We start from the raw sequence: 13684 nt of genomic DNA, 5'->3' as shown, positions 1-13684 counted from the left end.
TTTTCGTTTCCCTGCAATATGGGGGCGGTATCATATCTTTGGGCTGATTGACCAGACTTTCCACTTGGCTCTATCCGTCTTCATTAATGGCATGTGTTTGGCGACATCCTACTGGTAGAGTGCGCATGTCTTGATAACATTCCTTCTTGAAAGCGGGTTTTATTTATTATGTAGGAGTTATTGTTTAAAGATCCTTCAAAAAGGAAGCATTGCCCGTTGTTAATTTCATTCTTTACGTATTGTTATCCTATTTTTTAGAGACGATTCTAAATATCTTTAAGGGTTCCCTTGCATCAGTCGGTGGAATTGACTGGCTCGGTTTCAGCCTCGCAACGTCATTGGATACCAAGTGGAGTTCATTTAACTTTCTCCCGAGCTCGTGGAATAGCTGACCGTTGAAAGCTCTCAGATGTTGCCATTTTTTGTAGGAGGCTAGTGGCGGAGTCCAATTTGACTGTCCTACTGGAGGTTAAAGGAGCCCCTCTACTAGCACACAAGGCAAAGTCCCATTTCTTGGCATAATTTTGTCTTACATGCTCCCAATGGTGCGATTTTTACATTAGGCGCCACAGTATGATCTCCTGTCACCCTGAGAATACAACTGAGTCCGTCAGTAGTGATACGTCTCGTTGGTTTTGATAGGGTTTTTCCGTTGCACCCCAACATTGGTGAACTACATTGAAGGATTTCCTCATGAAGGTGTTGCCTTGCCCCAAATGGTTGATAAAATTGGCTGAGTTCACAACCACATTTGGTTGCTTTCACTTTCATCTAGATTTTTCTCTCCTTTTTGGTCTCATTCATCGTCAGTCATGCCCAGTTGCTAACGGTTTCCTGATTCTCCTGTTTTGAATATCCACACATGCAAACGTCAATAGAAAATACTCATTCATCCATACTGCATATCCAGCTTGTTTGGTTATAAGCCTTCTTTCAGGTCCTGTGGAGTAGTTGACTGCAAACAGAACTTGTGCATTCCTTTGTTCAAGTAAACGCTTAAATGCCCTAAATCGTCTCTCCAATGACTGCTGGAATTCACCGCAAAAGGTGAGGTGGGTGTTTATAACTTGCTACCGTGCATTCCTCGTCTTACCAGTCTGGGTCTACAACTGCCGTTTTTTCTCACGGTTTGGGAAGGTATCAAATCATCTTTCCTTCCGTCTTATGGATGCCTCTAGCCCATTACTTCCTGGCTTCTTGCTCACTTATTCACTGCATGCGATGAGTGCTTACTTTTCCCTTTGTTTGTGACACTCGATTGGACTCATATTTTCCAACAGTAGACATTGATTTGTCACTTTCTTCATCAGGCAATAACCTTGGTAGAAAGTTTGCCGGTAACTATTTTTGATGTATTTGAAGGCAAAAAGTCCGCCATCTGCATTGAAGTTGGTTTAACCAACTTTATTTAGCGTTTAAAAGACCAAAAGGGTTCAATAACTAAGAAATAGAGCTTACACACTTCTGCCTGTGTGCTTGCTTAGTTTGAGAACCAGGTGCAACTTTGACTGCCTTAATCCTCACGATGAATCCGAAACGGTGGTGTGCCTGATTTCACTCTAGGTGCCTAATGAACCTAGGGAAGATTGGGCAAAAGCAGTTTTGTAATTCCCTTCCTGAAGGCAATCATGATAACATGTACCGTGGATAGATATGGGGGAAAGGCGGGGGGTAACGTGCACATCCGATCATGGCGATCAGATTGAGCGTTTGGAATCGACATTGTCCAGGTGGCAGTAGCTATAAGCCCGGGTTTTTATAACTGCCCTTTCCTCATAGACGCTGGAGAAGTCGATACAACGGGCGAAGTACTTGCGCGCTGGCCTCGTTACTGCGATGGGTACCACTAGCATGCACCAAAGTGGTAGTAGTGGGGCGCCTACCTCTGTACTTCTTGCGGAGTTCAATGCAGGCCGCACTCAACTGCTGCACGAGTTGGTCTGCATCTCCTCTATCATCTGCGTGGTGGTACAAATCGTCAACCACCTCAAGCCGGAGATGCGGGGAATCTTTGGCAATCTCTGGACTGGGAAGGAATTCCTCCGCGATTTGGGGTATGTTCTTTCCTTTTATTACCTCTACTTTTGGTATGGTATCCTTTCTTTGTGCTTTTTCCTTTTTCCTTGCTATCATGTAATGCTGGTTGGGGGTGGTGGATGTCATTTGAGCTTCCAGGGTGTCAATTCATCCCCAGAGAGGCAAAATGTATGCTGGTGAGATTCACTGTTGGGTCTCTGGATGGCCGTCGTGGTCATTCTTAGCGCTGATATTTGATGAAAGTCTTTGCTCTTATGAGTCGTTTTATGATTTCTTCATTGCTCAACTCGTTTCGTTTCTTTCAATACGGCTTACACTACTATTTGTGAAACGCCTTTAGGAATGGCTGATAACTGATGGTGTTCAATTCACGAATCTAGTGTGTTATTGTAGCTTCAGCCATTTTTTTGCAATCATGGGGTTCTGGCCAGAAATAACTTTACTTTAGGCATTCAGATAGCCCGTTGCGTTGTCAAAATGATCACAAAATTTGGCCCAATTCTATTATATTTATGGCTGCCAAATTTTCCGTTTTTGTTAATTGTTGGGTTGTGGGAAAGTGACGTTTTGTTGACCAATTAACCAATCATAGGTACTCTATTTCAACTTGTCACTTTGAGGATCTGTTCACTTGTCACCCTCCAACTTTTCTGCTACCCTTACTCTTCTTGGTTCCTTAACTTGTGATTGCTTTTCATTCTGTCTGTTTATTTGTTTGATGTGCCTGTTGACCGGTTTCTTACTCGTTGTTCATTCTCCATTGGAGGCATGACCTACAACTGAACCCACCGACTTACGCCAACTATTTGAATTGCTTGCTTCCACTTTTAAGGCATCGCATTTTTATTGGCGTGTTGGCTGATATTTCACTCGCTGTCAACTTAAATCGAACGAAGAAGGGCTGCCTTTGTAATCCTCCATAACTCCTAACGTTACCACTTTTACTAGCCCTTAAAAGGACTTATCAAAGCGATCTTGCCACGCAGAAAAGACCAGGTTTCTGACGCAGTTACGATAAAGCAGCTCTCTGTCCTTATGTGCGCAGCCGTTACCGTCGTGTACTTTTAATCGCGTTGTTCCCTACAGTTAGGGCTCTATTGTCAAGGCTCTCATCCGCTGATCTTAGAAATTGGGATTTTTCAAGGTAAGAATGGATAAGGAAACCAACGTTTTCACCCACTCCAACCCGAGGGTGCAAGTGGGTCTCATGCATTGCATTTTAAGAGAAAGATTGTCAGGGCTTAAGGAGGACACCTCAATCTGCATATTTCAATCAATCCAGTATTGCAGTAAATTCGTGAACCCACAACAATGAATAATCTGGCAAATTAACCTCATTGTGTAATTTTTCTCAGAGAGCTTTACCACGAAGTCTTGTGGGAGGCAACGATCCTCCTCTCTTCCATCTGTGACGAGCAAGAGCAATCCTCTTCCATCACCACTACCACCTCCGCAACGACTGTCAGTAAAACCACGAATACCGCCACCACTGGTAATACTGGAACTTCCGGCAGCAGTAGTGGCTGCGGAGATGTCTGTGGCGCCCTCCCTGATCCCGTAGAGAAGAGCCTCTTCCCACCTTTTGTCGAGACACTAAGTATCTTCAAGATCATCTCTCCACTCCGTAACAACTCAGGTGAGCCTTCTGCCTCAATTTTATCCATTTGATAGTCGAGTAACCGGCTATCTGTGGAAGTAGCGTATAACTAGCTTTATTTTAAAACGGTTGATGATTAGTGACAACCGTACTCATGTAGGGTAGGCTCTATATGTCTTTTGTCAAGTCGCCGATGGTCGCTATGACTGTCGTCCTGAATGTCTTCTCAGTGCAAACTACCGCAGTTTACGTTGCAAATGTTGTCAAGTGAGGTAGATGTCTAACAAGCTTATTTCTTACCTATTATTGTCTCTTCCCTCACTTCTAGAAACCCCAAGCGACGCACATCACGTCCTCTACGTATCCTCCTTCATTATCAACTCGGTAAACGAGTTGTGTACCACCCTGACCCGCTTCTGCCTCCTGTTTCCCCAGACCCCACGTCGTTTCATTATGCAGTTCTCCAATCCCCCACCCCAGGACGCCCTAACCGCATCTGCACGGTCAGCCATATTGGGGCACGTCGCCCTCTTCATGGCGGACAGGCTGCTCTGGCAACCACCCACACCACCACCGCCACTCAGGATGGTCGATGCGTTACGCTACTCGGCCTTCCAGCTGATCCATCTCTTTCTCTTTGGGACCTCCACTAATCGTATGCCAAGCGTAATAATGCTAAAGACCTTCTCTATGCTCGGTGGCATTGGCTTCCTCTTTGAGTGAGTTGATGCGTGGAATGTGATTTTTGTATGCATTCACCCATTTGTTCATTCCGTATTCATTCTTTCATGTAAGTGTCTTCACGTCTCCCCACCCCCGATTCATTATTCCTTTCATTTTCCCACCTCATAATCTTTTTTATCCGTGTGCTTTTCTGTCACCCTCCCTCTGGTTTGCAGATCTTTCAACGACTTCGTTGCTAATGCAATGGCGCTTCCATCGGATAAGAGTAAGTCGGTTTTTTTATCTAGAAACAATCATAATAACAGAAGCTGATCAGCTTCCTTAAAACATTCACAATCCATCATCGTTGTGTCTTGTAGAAATCGTGGGAAAGGTGATTGAGGGTTGGCTTGCCTGTGCCGACCGTCTTACTGACGTCTCCACACTAAAAACTGAGGTTCAACGTGTCAGCGAAACCGACTTCATTGGATTCGACTTGGATAAGTACTCCAACTACCTGCATCGTCGCATTCTTGAACCCCTCTGTCTTATCTGTCAGCCCGGTTTTATTGTAAGTTGGCATCCTTAACCTTCTGTTTTGTCGCTCTTCATTTTATCTTATTTTATTGTCTCCTATTTTAGGAATATCTAACAAACAAGGGTGTGGAGCACCTTTTGAGCATCCTCAAGAACGTCGTGCCTGCCATTTTTGCTCCTGCCTCGGAGGTTGCATCATCTCTCGTTAGCAGTGATCAAAGCCGTACTCAATTTTCTACTCCAACTACTTCAACTGGAGAGGGACGAGAGGAGCAGACAGGAGTGGATACAACAGAGATGGACACCATTAGTGACATTCTCTCTCCCTCCTCCATCGGGGTCCTTGAGGAGTTGGGCTTTACCATGGCCGATTTTCTGAATGCCTTCGGGATGGTTTGTAAACAAATCCATTTTCTCTTTGCCTATTTTAAAATCGCACTGCCTTTATCTTCTTTCTCTTCAGGAAAGCACGATGAATCAGATTCGTGATTTACTCAACAAGCGACCATCTGCGAAGCTGCATCCACCTCTTTCATTCGAGGCATCACGACAGTGGAGTGTATTTCTCAAGGAAAAACTCTTCAACGCTTGCCTCCAAATTGCCAAACTGCATGACGGAGATGAGGTGGGGTTTTAAAAGCCGTTTTATTCATTCTGTAACAAGTACTCCTGTTTACTTGTAGGTTGTAAGCAGAATGTATACACCTTTCGACCTCGTAATTTAGCCTCCACATCAGTGGCATCGAGCTCTAATGGTGCCGCCTTTGTTAGTACTTTTTATAACATCATGCCAATATTGTGTAATACCGAGTATATTACATACATATATATATTATATTATATATATATAATATATATGTGTATATAATTATATAATATGTATATAATACCAAGAATATATTATTGGGTGTAGGCTCCCGTAGAGGTGCTTAGGGGACCTGGTGAGCTGCTAGCAGACATGGTATCACCAGATATCTATGAAGCTGTGATGGTCATCGGAATTAACCAAGGCTGAAGGGTTCACCTAAATTGCAAAGCTAATAAGGTCATGCTTGGCGGTCTCTATGTCACTCTGCCGTATCATGCCTTTAAAAAAAGACTACTGGCGAACCAGAAACCACTGTCATGTTAATTTTTCTTCTAAGAGAGGGGATATTTAATCTCTTTATAAATAATGCAACCTATCAATTCTATCGGGATTGGCAACTGTTATTGTGGAGATTTTGTGACCTTGGAACTCTGAAAATAAGGCAGCATTGGTGTAATTTCCAAAATTCTGCACAGTTTTGACATTGTTCTTTTTTCGTGAGATGTCGTAGATTTTGTTATCCTTAGCAGTTGACTTCCTTCTGTGACGTTGGAATTTGGTGTCCATCCAACAAAATTAGATTTAATGTTAACTTCCAGGTGCTGCAACAGATCGCCGATGTGTTGCTCTCTAACAAGGACGAGTCGCACTGCGTTTTTGAGTTGGTTCGCATCATTACCGACGATGCAGCCGACCATATTTACGCCGCTGCCCCTCTTATACCTCCTAAATATCCCTCCACAGATGTTGAGGTAGCGATGCACCTTCTTGCTCTCTTTTTCACCCGTTGTCGCTTTGTCTGCGTCCGTGCATTCAATCGCCATCGTCTGCCCAATCTCCTCTGCCACCTCCTCACTGGGAGTCTCTGGCCTTCCGTTTCCTCCCCTTCTCGTCGATCCAAACTCCTCACTCTTGCCGCCCTCCTGCTCGAACAATACATACACATGACCGCGGCTCTACGTCTGCGTCAGCGTCACATCAGGCTCTACGCTGATCGCCACAGCTGGGCCTGGTTTGACCATATTGCAAAACAATGGCATGCTTATTGCCCCGAGGAATTCCGTCTTGCTGACCGAGCCTTTCACGACGGTGTCTATCGCTTCACTTATGAAGACAGGAAGACCAATGTGGTTGAATTCTACCCATTATTGTTGTCTTCCAACGAAAGAACTAGCACACGTCCCATCGCCCTCATGCCCAAACTACCGTCTTTCAACACAGAATCGGAGGTACCGTCAGTTTCGGAGGTTCAACCTAACCTCACGGATTACGAGCGTGATATTCTACGTGACGAAAAGGAAGTACCGTTGGAACCTCTTTCCTCCACCCAGAGATGCGATCTTTGCCTAGCTCTGATTGAACAATTTAAAGATGGTGAACTAGACGCCAGATGTACTGACGCCTTTCTGCGTCTCTTGCTGCGTCTTTCCGCTAGCAGTTTTGACGACGTGGATACCCTTCTGGGTGGTGATGTTCTCTGCATTCTTTTCAATTTCCCCCACGAGGCGAGGATCGCTTTGCAGTATTCCGCTTTTGTGGGACACCTAATCAGACAACTTTTTGACGATAAAGCATCGCTGACCGCGAATATGCGGCAGGTCATTGGACAGTTCTTCCGTGGCGGGTCACCTCTGCTGCAGTGGTGTTATCGTGACCTCTTTTACACCCTCTCCGTTCTCATCCCTCTGATGGCAAAGAACGAAGAGGTCGCTATGAGTCTCTTTAAGGAGCTCTCCGTAATCGATATCACTGAAGAGAGCTTAAAAGGTATTTTTTACTCTAAATGGCAATCCTTTTTTAAAAGAGCTTTGATTTGTTCACCTGTTTTGATATTTCAGACGGCATTCCACCAAAAGCTTTCTTGCTGTCATTGGATCCGGCGGTGGATGATCCCAAGGCCTTTCCTGTGGAACTGACCGACCGACAGAAGTGCATTATCACCATCCTCATTAATCATATTGTTCAGGACTCAGGATGTTTGGACACCTCTGGAGAAGATTCGGTAGGTCGGGACACCTTATCTGCTCTCAGCAAACCCCCAAATTGATAATTGGCGTGTTTTGTGTTCCAATTAAATGTAGGCGTCGACTGCAACAAACGGTGTGAACGTTGATATAAAGAGTGATGTTCCTCCCGTGAAGTCTTCTTCGACACGTACTCGTCTAGCCAAATCGGATTATCTGCGATATCTCAATGATCTAGTAATGGCCTCTCGGGGCGTGGTGGAATTCGTTGCCAAGTTCAACGTCACAGATCACCAAACTTTCCTCAACTATCTTCTCAACCAAGAATTCCGTGATTCTTTAAGCATGGACCTGACGATTCTCTTACTGGAGACTATTCTCTTTTCTTCCAGTTCCGCTACGCAAAACGCGATCATTGTTGAATTTAAGACCTCGCTGAAATACCTCCTTGCCTCAGGCTCCTCTGTCCACACAAATCTCTCCATCTCTACCTCAAGTAGTGACGGTTTTGGCAAAAATCAGCGGATCATTTCCCACATGCGTTTCCTCGAATACATTCTCGCTCTTCCCTATCCCCTTCAAGGCACTATCATTCGCCATCTTTACAAACGTCAGATTCCCGCTGATGTGGCCAAGTTGATCGCCATGGTGCACTGTAATGTAAGCAACAGTGCTGCCGCGCTGAATGTGGTGGTGAAGGTCCTGGACGACCTCTCTAATCTTGATCGACAGATCCTGCGTCGCATTACCCAGCTGGAACAACAGTCGAAGCGCGTCTCTGCCCCGGTGGCGGAAAACCATGTATCCGTAGTAACCACAGTTTCGGACTCTATGATGCACACTGCAGCCGAGACCACTCAACCTGTGGCTTCGGCTCTCGCCCCATCCATCGTCGGGATCGGTGACTCTGTTCATTCTGCCCCAGCTGCTGCAATGGCAACAGCAACGCCAGCTGGAAGTAGGCAACAGCAGCGGCAACCAGCTACACCGAATCGGCAACATGTTACGGAGGAGGGTGATACGTGGGCATTGGCAGAAGACGCCAGTGAAATGGAGGATACCACCGTGGAGGACAGTAACGCCATTCTCATTCTTGATGAAGTAGTCGTCGATCCTAGAACTGGAGGCGGTAGTGGCGGAGCTGGTAGCAGAAGTAATGGTGAAGATGAAGACAACACCGACGATGCTCGACGAATTGACGACTCTTATGTTGAAGAAGGTGAAGACGGAGATAGCTATCATGATCTTGAAGACGGTGAGGGTGATGAAGATGATGAGGATGATGGGGAGGATGGAGAAGAAGAGGACGATGACGAAGATGACGGAGGAGATGATGCTGATACGACAGATGAAATTGACGAAGAGGATGAGAGAGGTCCTTTTGGTGATCACTCCATGGATCAAGAGGTGGACGTTGACGATCTGGTTGAAGCGCAATCCACTGACAACGGCTCCTCTAATCAGCACAACAATATGATGATCACTTTGGTAAATGAGGTGTTCAATGCCGTCGACAGTACAATTGATAGTATTGGCGGTGGTGTCGGTGTTGGTGGAGGTATCAGAGGCTCACAGAACCACCGACGCTTGGGTGGTGATATCGAACGCGGTCTGATACTCCATTTCACTTCATTTGGTGGAAATGATGGTGTTACTAACTGGGGTTCGAGTACCCACCATCCCATTGTCAGTGGTGACAGGTTGTATGACCTCTCCACTGGCTCTCGCACTAACATTGACTTCCCTCCTCCACAGCATGGATCAATTTTTCTGAATGATTCCCATGTTGTTGGTGGAAGCAGCGGCGGTGGTAGCGTCAGTGGTCTTAACCACGCCATTCGACATCCTATTATATCCCTTCCTTCGCAAAATCCTTTCATTCAAGTCTCTGAAGGTTCGGCTTCTGCGGGGTTGCGTTCTGTTAGTGGTGGAGTGAACGATAACACCACGACCATTAGCCTTCGTTCTCTTCGAGCCCACCCATCTTCCCGACGTGATTCCAATGCTATCTCCTCAGCTGTTCTCACCTTCTATCCGCAAAGCCATCGCAGTGGCGGCGGTGGCGGTTACGCCCGCATCACTGGTAATCAGACCACAACACCCATCCTCGTTCGCACCAATCTTGGATCGTCAGTTCAACCATCGACCTACCTTCAAGCAGCACAGTCTTCTCTCTTAGGTGGACAAGGATCGATGCAATACAACGCGTTCGTCTATGACAACCCCAACAGCATGCGTTCAAACAGACGTCGTACCACACCACAGGCCACCGCCTCCGGTCTCTCCCAGCGACGTCCTGCTGAGCTGTCGGAATTGGAGGGAGATAAATTGATTTGGGAAATGCTAACGGACTTCTGGGAATTCCAGTGCTGCACTGTGACTGAGAGTCTAAGGCTGGCTGGCTGCAGCTTCGGTGTTACTACTGGTGTCACTGCCCCGCCCAGCTTATTCTTCAATACGCTTAATACCTACCGTCATTTTGTTGAGCTGGCGCTCATTCTGTGTGGTCAGGAGATCATGGACATGATAATGATCGCGAGGCATGAGGTTGGTGTGGTGGCAGTACGACGGAGAAATGAAGAATACGCTCATCGTCTAGCAGAATACAGACAGGAGATGGCGCAACGGCACCAACAGGAACAGACGCGGACGGAAGCTTCGGGTAGCGATCACGGCGCTGCTGTAGTCGACGAGTTCGTCGAAAGCGCGTCTTCGCCGTTGGATCGGCCTGGTACCACTCCCAGACCTGATGTCATCGACTCTGATATCGGTGAGTTGTTTTGTTAAAATGATTTAAATCATCTGTGTTTTGATCTTTTTCTATGGATTTCATTTCGAAAGGTTCTATCGTAGAACTAAGCGCCGAACCAGTTACTAGGCGAATGTGTACTAATTTGATAGCTGTAGTTAGGGCATGAATATAGGTATCCATTTTTTAAATGTTCTTGAGTTAGCTTCATTGTTCCACCACTCTTTACTCTTCTTATATCCCCTTTAGACTCGATTCACGATGAGGGTGAATCTGCACCGCTCTTCCCTGCTCTTCTGAACTCTCCAAACTCCCCGTCCAACCGACGAGCTACTGACGAAGGCGAGGCAACAACAGCTGTGGTAACGGAATCATTCACTTCTACAAGCGCAACAACTTCGGCTGTTGAAATTGTTGAACCGCCGGCTTCGTCGACGTCTGTTGTATCAGCTCCTGAAGCTCAAGCACAAGAATCAACGCCACAGCTCCCTCAGATCCGAGTTCCAGTCACGGACGAGGAGATTATTGCCTCCATGGTGTCTGAGGGCATGGATCCTTCCTTCCTGGATGCTCTACCTGAGGAAATGCGACGTGAGCTGATGACGGAACATCAGCGCACCGTTAGACTTCGCTCTCAACTCTCCTCTATGCAAAACACCGTGCCGGATCACGTAGACGAGGCCTTTTTGACCAGTCTTCCACCCAACATTCAAGAGGAAGTACTGGCTCAAGTTCGACAGACTGCCGTAGCTTCGGGTGCAGAAGCAGGCACACCAGTAGTAGCAGCTAATGGCTCAACTGCTCAGGCGGATGGAAGCAACAACAACAACTCCTCCTTCCTCGCCTCCCTGCCACCTGCTTTGAGGCGCGAAATCCTTACTGACATGGAGGACTTCCAGATAGATCTTCTACCCACGGAAATGCAACATGAGGCACGCCGACTACGTCGTCATATGGTGGAACAAACCGCCAGACAGGAAAGTCGTTCACAAAACCATCGCAGCCAGAACCAAATTCGTTCTCTCCCTAGTCGTATTTTCCCAGCATTCTTCGGTCCCGTTACCACTCCTGACTGTGGGTGATGTCTTTACTTACTTTCTTTTTAAATATCTTGTGTAGGTACCTTAATTTTGTCTTTTCCGTTTTACAGCTAGCGAAGCGCAGTGGCGAGTGAATCGAAACATTCAGGCGCGTGGCGGAAGCAATTTGAGTCCCGCCTCAACATTATTCGGTCTTCAAAGTCTTTTCACTTCTACTCACACGCCACGTGGTCAAGGTGGGTCAAGGTCCCTCCTGGATCACGAAGGACTAACCTGTATCATCGCACTCATCATCACCTGCTCCACATCGCCTTCGCTGCGACGTAACACCTTCCCGACGATCAAGCGCTTGTTACAAAACCTCTGCTTCCATCAACCCACTCGTATTTGGCTCATTTCCACTCTAGTGCAGATTTTGAAACAACTCTCGGAGGCACCACTTTCCCTCTCTGCTTCCGCTATGGCACCTTCCAGCGCTAACTCCATCTTTGGAGCGGGTTTTGAGGCTGCGTTGGGTTGTTGGGTGAGGAATCTGCAGCCCTTGGCCAACGGGCTCTTTGTGGTGCATCCACAGGCTGCCAACTACGTCTGTTTCATTGTGTTGGATGTTCTCGCGGATTTGGCGCAGTCCTCTGCCACTCAGTTCTTCCCTCTCACCCTGGACTCCTCTGTCATCTCGGCGGGTGACTACGAGCCTGCTGACATAAGGACAGATTTCTGGGAGGTCCTTACTCGCCTCTGTCGTGGCATTGGGCCCAGTAGTAGCAGTAGCCCACGCAAATCCCTCTCCATCAGTCCTGCACGACTTCGTTCCACGGCAACGGCCGCACCGAATCGCAGTCGTGGAAGTGATTCAATGGATATTACCACACCTCCAGTTGACTACTTTTCACATCTGGTTGGTCTGCTACGACATCCAGTTGTCACCTCGAGGCCGGTATTGCAGGAAAAGCTTCTTTTCCTCCTTGTTCGAGTTGTGGACGAATTTTTCAGGGCAAACGAACCCCCGAAGCATGGAAACTTACCCAGACGGCGAAATGGGGTAGGATATTTTCTCCCTTATACCTTTGTGCAACTTATGTTACCCCAAAAGACGATATAAGGCATGGAATTCTATGCATGGCTTAATTACCCGTGACCATCCCCGTGGTGACGCTTTCCACTATAGCCGTTAAAAGTTCTTTTGTGAATTGTAATCAATGTTCAGGTCAAGAATGAACATCAAGCGACGAATGACCAACGAATTGGAGTTCGAGGTGATGGGTGGTTTATAAGGAGCCGTACAAAAGGATAGGCAAAAGTTGTCTAAGCTAATCACTGCCCCAAAGCAATACAGACGATCATCATTGTCCTCAGATCTTACAAACAAAGGAACTACTTATCCTTGAGGTTAAGGTCAATGTATAAATTAGATACGGTTTCTGGCACGAATTCTTTGAATTCATTTATCAACTAAAAGTCGTCATTCGGCGACTATTGGCTTTGATTGTTGCTATCCGAGTTATCAATCGAAGCTATTGGAAGGTGCGTAAGGTCGGCAATTTGCTTAATTATAAGCCCATGGATGACCTAGGGAACTGGCGAAGTAAAAAGCGAATCGTGGAAACCCATGAAAGTTTGCGTATTAGAAATCTTGATAATTCAATTAAAGTTATGTTTATCTTACATCAGGTTGTCGTGGGTTCCCGAGACCTGGGTGCCTTTTCTCCAGACGAAACAGCGGTCGGGACGCAGCCTTCGACTGCCGCCTCCGCCAGTGCCGCTGCAGAGCCAGGCAGCTCATCAACAACTGCCACGAGCCTCATCGCTCCGCTCAGCCCCTCAGTGATTCAGAGTCTTTGTGACTTCGTCATGGCGCGCAATTCTACCGAGCAATCTCGAACCCTAGCAACCTGGCTCATTATCCTCATGTCACGTGCCAACAGCAGCACGAGAGAACGCTTCTTCCAAGTCCTTGCTATCGGAGCCGGTGAACTGGCACAAGTTATTGAAGGACAACTCTCCGCTGTTATCGATGAAATCAATCAGCTCTCTCCAGACTCTAGGCGTCGTCGTCATCAACGTGGAATAGGCGGCAACAGCGCTGGAGGTGGTGGGAGTGGCGACGGACCCTCTACCAGTTCTGGATCTGGTCTCCAGCATTCCGCGTCCATGACTCGCCTTCCTGACAGGTTCGGTACGCCCGGTACCTCCGTGTTTGTTGGTGGGCCTTCCACGTCTCTTGCACCACCGCCGCCTGCTCCCACGGGTGGGGAATTAGAACTGGCTTCTCTCCAGCCCCTCCTTACT

General features: G+C 47.0%; 1 protein-coding gene across 1 annotated transcript in view; it reads left to right on the top strand. All coding sequences in view use genetic code 11, as the record gives it.

Moving 5' to 3' along the window:
- Nucleotides 1-1836: 1836 nt before the first annotated feature.
- Nucleotides 1837-13684, top strand: part of EGR_04468 (E3 ubiquitin-protein ligase HUWE1) — a gene marked incomplete at both ends in the record, with an annotated part of 15403 nt that continues 3555 nt past the window's right edge. The window contains 13 exons of the mRNA XM_024493717.1: nt 1837-2054; nt 3393-3673; nt 3963-4353; nt 4534-4583; nt 4678-4868; nt 4940-5227; nt 5298-5459; nt 6242-7409; nt 7481-7644; nt 7724-10376; nt 10605-11429; nt 11506-12293; nt 13067-13594. Coding sequence (XP_024351831.1) covers nt 1837-2054; nt 3393-3673; nt 3963-4353; nt 4534-4583; nt 4678-4868; nt 4940-5227; nt 5298-5459; nt 6242-7409; nt 7481-7644; nt 7724-10376; nt 10605-11429; nt 11506-12293; nt 13067-13594 — 7707 coding nt within the window. The remainder of the gene's footprint in view (nt 2055-3392; nt 3674-3962; nt 4354-4533; nt 4584-4677; nt 4869-4939; nt 5228-5297; nt 5460-6241; nt 7410-7480; nt 7645-7723; nt 10377-10604; nt 11430-11505; nt 12294-13066; nt 13595-13684) is intronic.

The sequence above is a fragment of the Echinococcus granulosus genome (assembly GCF_000524195.1).
Source record: "Echinococcus granulosus chromosome Unknown EG_S00028, whole genome shotgun sequence".
Classification (NCBI taxonomy): domain Eukaryota; kingdom Metazoa; phylum Platyhelminthes; class Cestoda; order Cyclophyllidea; family Taeniidae; genus Echinococcus; species Echinococcus granulosus.
This window is presented reverse-complemented; position numbering and strand designations above follow the sequence as displayed.